Source organism: Bufo gargarizans, chromosome 7 (assembly GCF_014858855.1).
Source record: "Bufo gargarizans isolate SCDJY-AF-19 chromosome 7, ASM1485885v1, whole genome shotgun sequence".
NCBI lineage: Eukaryota > Metazoa > Chordata > Amphibia > Anura > Bufonidae > Bufo > Bufo gargarizans.
This window is the reverse complement of record NC_058086.1, coordinates 36,134,824-36,150,952: the sequence shown is the minus strand read 5'-3', so window position 1 is coordinate 36,150,952 and position 16,129 is coordinate 36,134,824. Positions and strand designations below refer to the sequence as shown.

At 39.3% G+C, this 16,129-nt stretch overlaps 1 protein-coding gene across 8 annotated transcripts in view; it reads left to right on the top strand.

Annotated features, from left to right (window-relative positions):
• The window catches only part of ADGRL2 (adhesion G protein-coupled receptor L2), a 180,514-nt gene that overhangs the window by 161,201 nt on the left and 3,184 nt on the right, over positions 1-16,129 (top strand). For 4 of the 8 annotated variants that reach the window (XM_044301911.1, XM_044301908.1, XM_044301910.1 and 1 more), the window contains 4 exons: positions 1,820-1,911; positions 5,745-5,913; positions 10,462-10,590; positions 10,952-11,048. In XM_044301911.1, coding sequence (XP_044157846.1) covers positions 1,820-1,911; positions 5,745-5,913; positions 10,462-10,590; positions 10,952-11,048 — 487 coding nt within the window. Of the gene's footprint in view, positions 1-1,819; positions 1,912-5,744; positions 5,914-10,461; positions 10,591-10,951; positions 11,049-13,581; positions 13,711-13,904; positions 13,986-16,129 lie in introns of all 8 variants that reach the window. The other 4 variants (XM_044301914.1, XM_044301913.1, XM_044301915.1 and 1 more) reach the window with 3 other exon arrangements.

Sequence of the window (16,129 nt, the reverse complement as noted above, 5' to 3'; positions counted from 1 at the left end):
CTGTTACAGGAGCGGGAGCGTCATTGTAAAAAGGTAAAATAAAGATGCAAGCATCGGGGCCGGGGCTGTTAGGGGGAAGGGGGAGGGGGGATCTGTCTATGGCACTGCTATGGGAAGGGGGGGTCTGTGTATAGCACTGCTATGGGGAGGGGGGAGGATCTGTCTATGGCACTGCTATGGGGAGGGGGGTCTGTGCACTGTTATGAGGAAAGGGATCTGTGCACTGTTATGCCCATAACAGTGCACATATCCCCCTCTCCATAACTACACCGTCCACAGACCCCCCTCTCCATAACTACGCCGTCCACAGACCCCCCTCTCCATAACTACGCCGTACACACAGACCCCCCTCTCCATAACTACGCCGTCCACAGACCCCCCTCTCCATAACTACGCCGTCCACAGATCCCCCATAAGTGTCGTCCACAGATCCCCCATAAGTGTCGTCCACAGATCCCCCATAAGTGTCGTCCACAGATCCCCCATAAGTGTCGTCCACAGATCCCCCATAAGTGTCGTCCACAGATCCCCCATAAGTGTCGTCCACAGATCCCCCATAAGTGTCGTCCACAGATCCCCCATAAGTGTCGTCCACAGATCCCCCATAAGTGTCGTCCACAGATCCCCCATAAGTGTCGTCCACAGATCCCCCATAAGTGTCGTCCACAGATCCCCCATAAGTGTCGTCCACAGATCCCCCATAAGTGTCGTCCACAGATCCCCCATAAGTGTCGTCCACAGATCCCCCATAAGTGTCGTCCACAGATCCCCCATAAGTGTCGTCCACAGATCCCCCATAAGTGTCGTCCACAGATCCCCCATAAGTGTCGTCCACAGATCCCCCATAAGTGTCGTCCACAGATCCCCCATAAGTGTCGTCCACAGATCCCCCATAAGTGTCGTCCACAGATCCCCCATAATAGTGTCGTCCACAGATCCCCCATAATAGTGTCGTCCACAATTTGTTTTAATATGGCCTTTGAACATAATTTTTCAAGTAAGATCATATAAACCTCTTTTTTGTAATTTTGTCGTTTTTTCCGATTAATCGATTAATCGTAGTAATTAATCGGCAACTAATCGATTATTCAAATAATCGTTAGCTGCAGCCCTAGTCAGTAGGTGATAAAGACTTCCCAGAAAAAGGTGTCAAGACAGCATTGTATGTGGCAGACAATAGATGTCTAAACCCCCCCCCCCCCCCCACCTCTATTCAATCTTGGCTTCTCCATTTTTACGTAGATGGCCTCCTTCACGCCTGTTTCTATTGTGATTTACTATATTCTAATATATTCTTGTAGCTTCACAAATAGTGGGATTTGGGCCACTCTGTCTTCTAATCAGTTTACCAAATATTTTTGTTCAGTTTTTTGGTTAGCAGTGTATGCCTTCTCTGGTTGAGGTCTGGCAATGATGCTCCTATTATGGTGTGCTGGCCGGTATTGATAAACTAGCAAAGGCATTAAGAGACACTTTGGAGGAGCCTGGAGGTATCTGATTCAGGTTGGGGATGGGCAGCAGTTAAGGGTATCCAGAGTTCTCTGAATATATATTGACGACACAACCACACATTGTCCTTTTAATTTTAGAATAGTAGGGTTCAAGTAATTGACTCAAAATGTACTACAAAATTATGGAAGCCAAATACATCGACAACCATCTTTTTTGACTCTTCATGAATTCTCCAAGTCTGTAATTTGTTTTGATGTGTTACTTATGAGATTAATACTGGAGTTAATCTGCTCTTTCTAAGGTGCTCATTTACGCTGTGAACCTATGTTTGCATATTTTAACATGTTCAATTGTTTTTCCTTCATAGCTCAATCTTGTTTTCCTGGTGATCACGCTGTGCAAAATGGTGAAACACTCCAACACTTTAAAACCAGACTCCAGCCGCCTGGAAAACATTAAGTAAGTGACCTGCGTGCTCTTTTCTGAACGGGAATTCTGCATTCACTATTCGGCAGTTTATCAGTCAGCAATGGAGATGTCAGTAGTCCATTAAGTCGGCTACCGTCACGCGCCTTCCACAGTTGTTGTATGCACTGGTCAAAGATAGATAATTTGTTCCCTGAAATGATGCTACAAAATTGCATAAATGAATTAAAGTACTCCATAGCAATAGGGTAATTTCATTTGCATTTAAAATGCAGTTTAAAATGATGTTCTCGTCCACAAGGCTGATATGATTATGTGAGGTTTGTTTTGCTAAATGGCTTTGTGATGTAGGGATTGTAAGTGCTTTCCACTCGTAATCCAGCTCTCCTCTGAGAATTGACTCTTTAATACTAATGTTAACTTGCAGATTATCTGATATATTCAACTAATTAAGCAAATGTTTGTTTTAAGACCGATGGCACTTGAATTCTTCTGAAGGAATAGTGAGTTCAGAAGTCTTTCAGTTGACATCCTCATAGTTCTTGTGTGACCTTTAAAAGTTATGGTTATTGCGTTGCTAAAGCTTGGTAGGTGTTGGATGTGTTAGTCAGCACGAGATATTATAATATGACGCTTTGTATAATCTTTCCATCCTTTATGTGTAAAGAGCAGAGGAAGGGTTAATAGTCTATGAATAAATATTTCTGGTTAAAAACCTTCTATAAATGTTTGAAAGCAGCTTAAACTGAGAATGTTAAAGCTTAGTTACTGGGTTATGGTTTGTAACCTATGAGTCAAAAGGGTAAGGTTAGCAGTCACTGACCAAATCGGTAGCCTAAAGATGCATTTACACTGCACCAATGAGCAGACAATTTATTCTGAAGGTAGCATTCCTTCCCAACAGTTGCCTACTAGTTAAAAGAGGTGAAGAGCTGCATTTACATGCAGTGATCACCTCCTCTGCATGAAGAATTGATTCACCCAATGAATTAGTGTTTTGGTCGTTCATTGAGTAATCTGCCGCACTTTTACACATGCAGATTATTGGCTAGAAACGTTTGTCGAGACGTTCATTGCCAACTTAACAGTTGGACAGTCTCAATGATCTTTAACTTTGTGAGGTTTGGAAAGTTGTTAGGTTTTTTTTCTTTGGAGGTTGAGAGTTTTCATTAATGTTCAAGTGGTTGACTATTGTGTCCATGTTTGAGGGACGAGGCTTTTCTGACCTTACATTACAGTTAAGGTTCTTTAACATGGGCCAAACCTTAGTCAAAACAAGCATCGATGGATACTCATTTGGCTCCATTTACATGGAGCAATTGTTGGGTCTGTATGTGCCTGACCGATCATTGTCGTGATCATTCTGCAGATACACTTATTATTGGCAGCACATCCCTGTGTATACAAAAGGATGTTTTGCTGACAACCAATCATTTGTCATGTGGCATAATAGTTGTAATCACCTGACAAATGAGTGTTTGCTTGTTTGTCGGGTCGTCCGCAGCATGGGGCGATTAAGAACAAGCGTTGTTCATTCCCGATCCTTGGCTCATGTAAAAAGCCCTTAGACTTTGTTTCCCATCCCGAACATTTGGCCGTTGCCAGCCACACTCTAATGGTAAAAATGTACCTATCTTACCCCAGGTTTAGATTGTGCCCACCATATCCCAGGATTTGGTATCCTTGCTAGATTATTGGTCGGGAACCAAAGGACTCTAGCAGTTGGCTGTGACAGTAGGAAGTAGACATAGTGAAAAATGGAGAAAGGTTAAACGTGTGTATTTACTGGGTTGGCCCGGTATGTCAAGGTCAGACTTTATTATTTCTGTTCAAGTGGCTAGTATATTTGTTCATGTGGACATTACAGCATAATCCCACCATGATATAAAGGTGTTTTTTCCAGGGCACAGGCTTGTCTTTCTGTAAAAGTGTTATATTAATATTACTCCACATTGCATGTTGCATGATGGTAGAGAGGTTTCTGTTTTAGCATCTCTCTCTTTCTTTCCTTTTCCTCCCTTTGTCTCATCCACTCCAGTAATTATCGTGTATGTGATGGCTACTATAATACGGACTTACCTGGGTAAGGTGAATCCTTACATTAACAATTCTAGCATGATATTAGTAGAACCATTTTAATCCCTATATCAAACCCCCTATATATTTTTTTCTTCGTAATTTGAAAAGTTTTAACTCCCCCTTTTTTTTTTTGCCTTAAATAAAAATAAAAATGCGCCTTTTTCTCTGCTCCACTTCTGTCTCTAACAATTTGATTTCTCTCCTCTGCTTGTAATGCTCTCTAGATATGAAGATAATAAGCCTTTTATCAAGTAAGAGACCATTAGCTAGATGTGGAATGCCCTAACTGAAACCTTCCTTGTCCTCCATTCCATTTAAAAAAATTTCAGTCTTTTTTTTTTTTTTTTTTTTTGTCGGGTTATTCATGGAAACGTCCCTCTCTTGTCTCCTCGTCTCTACCTTCCATGGTCCTATATTTTGTGTTCCTCTCATTGTGGTTGTCAGATTGTGCTTCATTATTTTTTGCAGTGTATTTTTTAATATTCATTTCAGCTTTTTGTGATGAGACATCATAAGCATAAAAGCAAATTGGGTTTGTGAATAGTAAAATTGTAATTGGGATCAATAGGTTTTCCATTAAAGTTGAAAAGAAGTTGAAAGCTTCTTTGTGAAGGACTGCAAAATATACGCGGATCACATTCAAACGCTGTTGATTTACATAAGTGCTATCAATAACCTTCAGGAATATATATCTAAAGTATTAGTGGCTGATTGATATGTGTAACATGGTTTTTGCTTTGATTTTATTTCGTACTGTTCCTCAACAAATGTATTGGACTCTCTAAGAAATATTAAAGGTGTCTGGGATTTCGAAAAAATGTATGTATGTGATGTCATCACTGCAGGACAAGTAAATGGAGACCAACCAAAACCACTGAATATGTGGAGCATTGAACTAGTGAGCATTTTATCATCTTTGCTGCACAAACTTTTTAAAACCTCTTCCAAGGTTATTTTTGACCATTATTGTTATGAAGAAACAAGTCCACAGGGTTATTTCTTGCTTTGCTAAAATCTCATCTTGCATTTTGTAAAAACATAAGGATGCAAAATATTTAGCATTGTGTGTCTAAAAGCCGACAACTTTAGTGGTCAGAACCTGTTCCCAATAAACAAAAAAATATAAAAAATGCATTCATCTGACCACAGTCCATCCGTTACCATGCTGCCTTCCCATTCCCAGACGCTTCCAGTTCCCACTTGAAGTGACATGCTGGTGATGTGGTGTTCTAGCATATGTGACTGCTGATTCCAGTTATTGGCTTTAGTGGTCCAGGGACCAAGCCAAACTGGAAACGCCTAGGAACGGGGCAGTCACATGGGAGCAGTTGAACTGCAGACAGGTTGGCAACCTCCTTTTAGGTTTTTATCAATTAGTGAAAAGCTTATCAGAACCACATCCCCATTTAGATGACCAACTTGGGTATGACAATTAATTAAGCCGGCTTACTTGTGAAGAACAGGGGGAAATAAATCAAGAATTGTATTTTTGAGTGTTACTAATAGCACTTTGTATGTAAATCAGTCTCTAAATTTTAAGTAAAGACGCCTTGTCCCAATGCAGAGCAAAGCTTCATCTTTCTAGCTACAGAAGTTGGTCACTCTCATTCCTGATAGTTTCATATTAATAAGCTGTAACAGGGCAATTTTTTCTAGCTTGGTACATTTCTAGATACTTCAATGAAGGATGTATAACTTTGTAAATTCCCCAAAGTTTTCTTTTTGCAAGAGCATTCATCCAACTAGCCCAGATGTTAATCTTCATCTTCACTATTGTCTCTTCTCAGGTCCTGGGTTCTTGGTGCTTTCGCCCTCATGTGTCTGCTTGGAGTTACGTGGTCTTTTGGTCTGTTCCTCATCAATGAGGAGACTGTTGTAATGACATACCTCTTCACAGTGTTCAACGCCTTCCAAGGAATGTTTATTTTTATATTCCACTGTGCCCTTCAGAAGAAAGTAAGTGTGTGAAGAATGACATTAAACATATCGAAGTGTGTGTATGTGTAACAAGTATACTTTATTGAGCACAGTATTCTCTTGATGGATACATACATTGTCAGAGAATGATGTTCCCTTTACCTGTAAATTTTGGTTAGTCCCACAGCTGATGGACCAAAGGTTCTTTTGAAATGAATAATATCAACTTCAACTTCACAACTGTCCAGAATTTTTAGAGGAAGCAAGTTTTTAGGAGGGTTGCCATGCTTTGGTCACCCCTCTTCGAGCCAGAAAGGAGATTAACTACTGTATATGAGATCTATGTCCATGGATGATATGGTTGGCCATTCTTTTAAATAGCCACTGTATAATATTGTGTTTTTCATGAGACAGCACCTATAACCTACAGTACTTACAGTAGAATGTGGATAACGTTGACATTTTAGGGTTTGGCACAAAGAAAAGTGTAGTGTTTTTGTTCTTGCGCTTGTTTTTTTATACTGTATGCCTTTTCTCAAATCTTATAGATGGTGTTCTAAGGTGCAACGTTTCTACATATTATGCTGTCCTCCCCCTTTTTTTTTTTTTTGTATTCCATTATTACTAGTTGGTCACCGAATTGAGAGAGAATTGTGAAAATGAAAACTATTATGTTTCTGACTTGACAAGATGATAACGTTGCGTTCCTATCTGCTCTGAGCAAGCTGTAATTTTGCCAGTAATGACAGGGGGATGTGCAATACAGACAGATAATGTGCATTTCTAGCAATATAGGTATGAAGAGAGCTGGTCCTGGCGACTGGGGTTATTTGGGCAAAATGCAATTTTGATTGGTATTGTCCTAGCTCTGAGATGTTTTAAGGCAGTTAATATCCATTACTGTTCCTTCTCAAATTCTGAGACCGTGTCTCTCAAGGTAATTTTAAACTACAAGTTCCATCATGCTTTTCTGTAAGAAGGGTCTAGCTGTGCATCATAATTCAGAAAATAAGGTAGTCTTGATTCCTATCCTGGGTCAACGTATTGCAATTTCTTAAGCTATTTTTAAAGAAAGGTATACTGTACAGTGAGTCATAGGTGCTGTCTGTAGCTGCGGATATGTGATAATTTTATTCCGTAAAGAAAGCTTTCTTTTCCCAACTTTTAAATTGCTTAAGGATATGGCAGTATAAAAATACTCCAGGCTTGAACAGACACTGCCGGCATTCACAAACATATAGCGCTTTCACAATTCTTTTGAACACTGACAGTAAGATAAGGTCATGGACTTGGAGGATAGACATTTTCTTGTGCATAACAGCCTTTCTCTGTGCAAGGCTCTTGTTGGATTCTTTTCGGATTGTGCAAGGAAATAATTTGCACCAAGACAGAGCGAAAACTAAGTATAAAACTAGAGTCTTACATTTATCTTAACCCCTTGATAACCACTGTCATACAAGTATGCCAAACTAGTCTTTTTAAAGGGAACCTGTCACCGGGATTTTGTGTATAGAGCTGAGGACATGGGTTGCTAGATGGCCGCTAGCACATCCGCAATACCCAGTCCCCATAGCTCTGTGTGCTTTTATTGTGTAAAAAAAACTATTTGATACATATGCAAATTAACCTGAAATGAGTCCTGTCCCCGAGATGAGTCCAGTGTGAAGGAGCCTAGCACCGCCCCGCATCCTCAGAATCTCCTCCTTGCTCCCCGACTTCAGAAAGCTAGAGCGCCGTAATCTCGCGATGCGTGAGCTAGCGCATGCGCAGTTCGTTCCCTGAGGCTGATGCCAGCACAGGGAAGGAACACTATGACGACACTGCACATGTGCTAGCTCCCGCATTGCGAGATTACAGCGCTCTAGTTTTCTGACGTCAGGGAGCAAGGAGGAGATTCGGAGGATGCGGGCGGTGCTGGGCTCCTTCACGCTGGACACATCTCAGGGACAGGACTAATCTCAGGTTAATTTGCATATGTATTAAATTGTTTTTTTACACAATAAAAGCACACAGAGCTAAGGGGACTGGGTATTGCAGATGTGATAGCGACCATCTAGCAACCCATGTCCTCAGCTCTATACACAAAATCCCGTTGACAGGTTCCCTTTAAAGATGATGCCTGTTCCGGAGCGAGTGCTATAGCCGCCGGTTGCCTAATGTTTAACACAGCAGTCACCCGGGGCTGATGTCTGGGATCGGCAATAATGCCAATTACAGACATATAACCCCTCAGATGGCATGGTCAAATGTGACTACAGCAACTGAGAGTGGAAAACCCAGAAGTGGTGCGCTCCTGGGTCCTTAACAGCTCCCACATGTGTTGATTGGTGGAACCATTGGTTGTCTCGGAAAACCTTTGTCTCTATGAAGAAACCAGGGCTCTTAGAGCTGTAGTTCCTATTGAGCCCTGCAGGTGGCAGGACTCTATAAGAATATAGCAAATCTACAATTAATTACATTAGCAATTCAATGCGCAATGTGTTGTAGAAACTATCTAATGACTGCTTCTTATAGTCACCTAAGGTGACTTAAAAAAAAAAAAGTTTATAAAAAATATATATAAATTCAGATCGCCTCCCCCTCATCCTGATAATTTGAATTTAAATAAAGATCATAGGCATCGCCATGTCCTATAATGACCATACTATTGATATATAAACCTATTTATCCAGCACAGTGAATGCCACGAACAAATAAAAACTGCCTATTGGCCATTTTTTCTGCTTCACCTCCACCAAAAAATGTATTAAAAAGTGATCAAAAAGTTGTGTACACTCTTAAATGGTATCAATAAAATCTACAGATCTCCCCTCAAAAAGTGAGCCCTCATACAGCTCCTTTGACCTAACTATGAAAAAAAAAAGTTATAGGGCTCAGAATATGGCAATGAATAGAAAAAATACTTAAAAAAATATATATATATAAATGTGGTATTGTTGTAATCCTACTGACTTGGAGAATAAGAGGGAGAGCAGCTATGTGTATGGAAAAAGTTATAAAAAAAAGTTATGGATCTGGGAAAGGCAGGGAGTAAAAAGTATGAAGGCAAAAATGGAAAATTCTCTGGAGCTGAAAGGGTTCAACTGAGTAAAAGTCATGACAATAGTTGTTTTACTATAGTGCTGAACCGCACAAACCTTCATCTTAGACACTACAGACTGATTGAATTGTTCTAATCTGTTTGACCCATATTGTCCCTACAAGCTAATATTTCAGGGCAAGAGACAGACTGCTGCTGCTCTCTGTATTTAGTTATACCTTTGGATGCAGCTGCTGTTGGACGTTATTGGACTCAGCAATGAGGGCAATGTTCTTTAGTAGATTTGTAGGGGTAGTAGTATGGGTATTCCAAAGAATGGTGAGGACCTGAGTTTGACCTTTTATGTATCTCCTCCAAGTCTATGCGAGGCATAGTTCATTGGTAGCTATTCCTTCCTACCACCTTCTAGCTGTGATTCGGGGGACACCTGTTGGGTTCCTTAGTCTAAAAAAGTTGCTCCTCTGAAAAATAAACTTGTATGAATGTCACTTTCTGTTAAAATATTTGTCCCAAGAACTAAACTTAGTAGAGACGGAACGTTCATATTCCTGCTTCATTCCGCTTTATTGGACTGCCGAAGAGAAACAGAGCACAGGACTCTGCAATCTCCAGCAGTCCTATAGAGAAGAGTGGAATGTCAACTGCAGCTCCAGTAATATGTGGGGAACACAGAACCCCTGTTCTCATGGTCCTTGGGGGGGTCCCAGGTGTAGAACCTGCAATGATCAGACACAAAATAGGAGATAAGTTTACATTTTGGGACAAAGTCTTTTAAAAGTCTTGTCCAGGCCTACAGTCCCACAAGATTTGACGTCCGGCATGGAGAGATGCAACTGTCCACATCCATCAGGTAAGGTGTAAGTGTCCTGTTGATTCAAATACCACCGATGTACAGTACTTGATAGCCATCCAACACTTACCTCTGCAACTATGATCCCAGTATGTAATTGCATCTCTTCATGCCTAGTCAGATCATATGGGAGAGTATGCCTGGACAACTCCTTTAAAGGACTTGCATGTAATGTCCTATAATGTTAAACCAAGGACCCTCTGAACAACTTACCCATGACTACGGGGAATGGGTATGTTTGCAGTCATGTGTTTTTGAATGTTTATTGAATACTATTACCTATTTCCTAGGTCTTCCTTCATGTTAGTTGCCCTTTATCTAAAGTTTGATGATCTGTATTCATTTACATGTCATGATTTTATGATCCGGGTGTCTTTTTGATGGTGGAGATAACCATAATAATTTCAGACCTTTGCCAATTCCAGTCTAAAGTAGCTTTGCTGTGGTCCTTTGAATTCCAATTCAGTCAAAAGTTTAGCTAATGAAAGAAACTTTTGTATTTCGTTATGACCCTAGAGAGCCGCTACACAAGACAGATGCTAATTAAGTTCTCTAAGAATGTCAGCTGCTACTTTTGTTGACTCCGCTGCAGTAAATCAATGGGCGAATAAACAAACCCATTAAAATCGCCAGATGAAAGGGCCTACGTTCAAGCTTTTCTATTTCTCCCTTGCTTAAAATTGTATTCCTTTCACAGGTACGCAAGGAGTACAGCAAGTGTTTCAGGCACACTTACTGCTGTGGTGGTCTTCCAACCGAAAGCCCTCACAGCGTGGTGAAAGCTTCAACTGCAAGAACCAGCGCTCGATATTCCTCTGGCACCCAGGTAACAAAGAAGTTGACAGCGTTTTTAATTAACCTTATTTATAGCAACCCTTTAGAGACTCACAGTTCAGATATACTAATTGTCTCCTCATTACAGTGATCTAGACGGCAAATACAGCCCCCCCCCCCCTTTTTTTCCCCGTCTTTTAAATACTTGCTGTGGGTGTTTTTTCGATTTATGTAATATTCCGCACACCCACCTTCGTAACTCTGTCCCATAATAATCAATTGGCATACGGCAGGACTTTAACTGCAGCAAATGTCACTGCCATTCCATGGATATTTTCAGCTGCCTAAGTGTGCCCTATGCACTTAGCAAAAATGAAAACTTCAAAAATTAATTATTTTGTTTTTGCCCGCAGAGTCGGATCAGAAGAATGTGGAATGACACAGTGAGAAAACAATCCGAATCTTCCTTCATCTCAGGTGACATAAACAGCACATCAACGCTTAACCAAGGTAAATTACCCCCGCTCCTGGGCCAAAATTGTGACCAATAGGGTTTGCAAAAAGAAATGAATGAATAATTTTCTACTAGAATGTGGTATTGACCTTTAGGCCTCCTTGGGTTCCAGAGTCTGGGCTCATCTGCAGCATTGGCACCATTTATATGTAGCTATAAGTATGCTCAGTAAAATACGAGGGGGCTGAAAATGCTATTATGCACCCCCAGCCCTAACACGTAAAACTAGTTGACTGCCAGGATAGTTTTGATCTGTGCATGACGAACAATTAAGTGCTATTGTTTTGGGAAAGATTTCGTTTTATTTATTTATTTTTTCTCATCTTTCATCGGCCCTTAAAGAGGTATTCAAGCACAATCAAAACAACCACGGCCTGCAAATGGATTAAACTAATAAAAAATCTTATATGCACATTGCTGATCCCCCAATACCGCTGTTCTGATGTAGCCTCTGCCCCCGCTGTGCTCCACTTCCTGCTCCTGTTCTCAGCAAGGCAGGAAATGGCTGCCAATCACTGGTTGCATCGATGATTCGTCTTAGCCAGCATGCCCAGCCATTTCCTGCCGTGTCATTAACAGTAGTAAGAATTAGCGCACAGGTTGTATAATTTTGTTGTTTTTTAGCCATTTGCAAGCCATGGGACAGCACAATAATTTGATTTTGATGAAATACCCCTTTAATTCACTCAATTTACTAATTTATTGATTGCATTTAAAATATGTTTTGAAGGGGTTTTCCGAGTGTTTAATATCGGTAACCTATCCTCAACGGCAGTTGTCCGACACCAGGCACACCCACTGATCAGCTGTTTGAGGAGGCGGAGCGTTGTTGCCTCCCCACAGCTTGCCAAGCACAGCGCCGTACATTGTACAGCGACTGTGCTTCATATTTCAGCTCAGACCCATTCATGTGAATAAGAGTTGGGCTGCTCCTAGGCCAAGTGACCAATAAACATGACGTCACAGGCCTAAGAGGCTGCAGCGCTCACTGGAGCACCTCGGTTTCCTCAAACAGCTTATCTGCAAGGGTGGCAGGTCTCGGATTCCCTCCAATCTGATATTGATAACCTATCCTGAGAATAGACCATCAGTATTAAAATGTCAGACAACCCCTTTAAACCATTTATATACTTTGCTAATCAAATTTGACCCATATCTTTTAAAACTATGAGGGTCATATACTCACCAGACATACAACTATATTAGGTGTATTTCTGGCGCAGATGTTGGCGCAAAGGTCCTTTGCACTGCAATCTGAGACTTTTCCCTGCTCGCAGCAGGTTTAAAAAAGTGGGCGTGAAGCTGTCCTACATTTAGAAGTGGTGGTGGGTCCGCCGAAGTTATGTAGAGGCCGTCGCTCCTACATAATTCTGGCGGATCCACCGCCAGGTATTGGGGTTAAGACTGGCGTCTAAAATGGGGGTCTTTAATAAATCAGCCTGTGTATGTGTGTGTGTGTGTGTGTGTGTGTGTATATATGTGTATGTGTGTGTGTGTGTGTGTGTGTATGTATGTATATATATATATATATATATATATATATATTTATTTATTTATTTTTAGTATCTATGTTTATATAATTTGAGTTTACTTATGAGAACACAGTTCCCAAAAAGTACAACTCAAGCAAATGAAATATCCTGCCCACACTTTTTTATTTTATTTATTTATTTATTTACATTTTTTTTTCTGTTATTTTATTGTCCTGCCTTGTTGTACTTTTTTATGTAAGTATTTGCCACATGTCAATTTCTTTTCACTACTAAAGTGCTAAAAATTGTTCTTTATGCCCTGTAACCGAGTATTTGTAATTGCAAGGGATGTGTTGGAATTTGTTTTGTCTGTATGTTTTTGGGGTTTTTTTTGTGTTTAAACGTGCTTTGAAAATGTCCTCCTTTCGCAGCATGTCTCTTTTGCATAAACATTGCCCTTTTTTGCAAATTTTATCTTGCTTTCTCTCATATTTGTTTTTCTTTTCTTTTCATTTTTTTTTTTTTTTTTTTTTTTTTTTCTTTTGCCATCCTTTTTTATTAACACAGATGTTTTCATTAGGGATTGCCCCAATGCTAAAATATTCATTAAACATAGAATTCCCTCATCACTCGCAAAAAAAAAAAAGGTTTAAGGATTTTTTTCTAGCTGCTGCATCTTGAAACATTACGTCAATTTCCATGCCTTTAATTACCCTTCTTGTCTGACAGTAATTCTGTGTAAATTATTAAATGTCACTCTTGGATGGTGTTTACTTTAGGGATTTTTGAAAGCACCTGTGAATTAGTCAAACTTTGCCACAATGCTCCATTTTCTCATACAAATTAGCTGTTCAAATATAATCCCGTCTTTTGAGCTGAGTTATAGTTGACAACTGCAGAGCTGCTCATCAACACCCAAAGCTATTTTTTTTTTCCAATTTTATTTTCATTTTCGTTTTCATTTTCTTTCTTTTTTTTTTAATTGGGAAAGAGGGCTGTTTGTGCTTCTCGACGTCACATTAAAACTGATGTCTTATATATTTTTTCTTTACCTTAGGAATGACTGGCAATTATCTACTAACAAACCCTCTTCTTCGACCCCACGGCACTAACAACCCCTATAACACACTGCTCGCCGAAACTGTTGTATGTAATACCCCTACTGCTCCTGTGTTTAACCCACCAGGTGTGCTTCTACTTAATTTATTCATTCTGTCGCTCAGCACATTCCTTAAGATAAACTTATAGACCTGCAGATCTCTCTCTATCCTAAGTATTAACAGACGTGCAGCACTGTCTATGCCGGCCTTTTTTAAAACTGCACTATATTATAGTGTTGTTACCGGTATTTACCTGTAATTATCCATGTTTTTGACACAGGTGGCATAAATCTTAATATACTATTTCAGGACTGACACTGAAGGTCCAAGAGCCCACCATCAAGATATTTTTCCCGTAGAGGTACAGCTCTCTATCATACTAGGCGCAGTATTAGCTTTGAGGAATTTTAGCATCTGGAATAGATTTCTCATTGCACAAGGGCGTAACGTATTGTGCCAAATTGACGTGTTAACCGGCGCAGACTATAGTATAGTGCAGCTTCATGCCGGTCTATAAACCATAATGTCTACACCAATATCTTGTATCATTTTTGTTTTTCAGTAGTGCTAGTGCACCTTTGTAGTTGTGTTAGTGTTAAGTGTGTGTTATATATTTTATATCTAGATGGAATTTTTTTTTCATCCGTTGTTCTGCTGATTGTAAAGTGTGTAACACTTAATTCAATTTTTTAACGTTAGTCTGTCCTTTCTGTTCTCTCGTTTTTTCTTTTTTTTTTTTTTTCCTTTTTTCCTTACTTTATGCTTTCCTCTAGCGAACTACAGAGAGACAAGTATGGGAGTAAAACTTAACTTTGCCTATCAAATGTAAATTTTTTCAGCATGGTTTTTAAACAGGCACATTTAAAACATAATTCTCAATCATGACATAGACTCAGCGGGCAAGTGGTTCACAATCTGTAGTCAAAGTCAAAGTACTATTAATTTCAAATTGAATCTGGACTTTTTTTGTCTACATTTGGATAACAGCAATGGATATACTGCAATCTCAGTTGGTAATATATTTGCAATGCTGAAATAATTTGCTGTTTTTGAAGGATTGCTGTCAAGCAGAAATGTTTTATTTGCTTATCATTACTACATTCCCACAGTAATCTTGCTACAGGCTAAGGAAAGACTTCAAGTGAATTACATGGTGACAAGCAGAACAAAAAAAATTAAAAAACTCTTCCAATGAGAGAAACTTTTATTATGTGCTTGTTGCAGCACATCAGTGTCATTGAACCCCCAGTACCTTAGGAGGTATTGGGGTACAAATTTAATTTTCTAAATGTAAAAAAAAAAAACTATCTTGTACAGCTTTTGGTCTTTTTAGGAGAAATTACCAATTGTTAAATTTACAAAAATTCTAGCATAGGTATTTAATTTATATATTTTTTTGTAATTCAAAGCCTGTTTAGCAACAGTCATTAATTTCAGCCATTGATTTTGCACACCTAGAAATCTGCACGGTGCAGAATATTATTATTTTTTTGTTACTGATTTACTTTGGTTGTGATCAATTATATGCTGAATGATCAAGTTTCTCATATCACAGTTAAAGGCATTTGAGCAAAAATATATAGACATGCATCAATAGGCCAAAAAAATAAAATAATGCAAGTCGGTCCAAAGTGTGAAAAGACGTCTGTAGCATTCTTAAATGTCTATGAAAAAATGTAGCTAGGCAAAAATTTTGGTAAAAAGTTTTAGCTTAGTGGAATGAGTCCAATACATCAGTAAACTTAAGAAATTGTACATTAGTTCATAGAGACAGCGTTTGGTAGTATTTCATTAAAAAGCTTAAAATATTTTTATTTTTTTATTTTAAATTTCATTAGATCGTACAGCGTTAGAAGTAGTGTCCAGGTTGTTCTATGCCTTACACATCTATTGTCATAAGAGCTTCTGCTCTTGTGTTGTCTTGAAAGTACCTAAACAATTTGTAGGACCCAAAAAGTAACACGTAATAAAAAAATATATGTACATTATAACAGATTTGTTGTCTTTGTTTTTGTATTTCGGAATGCTACAAGCCTTTCTCACTCCAACCAATTTGCATTTTAGATTCAGGGCCTTGTCAACGGGCTGCAGCCTTAAGCATGATCATTGTGGCAGCCGCGTCTCTCATTGTTCCATTCTCCTTTTAGCCTTGCATAAGACACAGTAGCTTCAAAGTGGGCAGGCTGCTTGCAACATAAAAAAATAAATAAAAATAAAATGGTCACTTTTTTTTTCCATTTCTTCATTTTGTTTTTCCTTTGTTGTATTCACAAAATTAATGTGTACCATAAATCATTTTTTGTCTACAACCCAGAGCATGTTTCTTTCCATAAGGAAACCATTCCGTCCACATGCCCAGTAGACTTTTTGCCAGTTTCATCCATGAGAGCATGGCAGAGATGTCTTCTCATTACTACATTCGGTATTTGTTTGGTTAATTTCTGTGACCCATGCTTACAGAAATTCCTGGCATTTCTGCATTTTGACCTTGTTGCCCAATGCTCA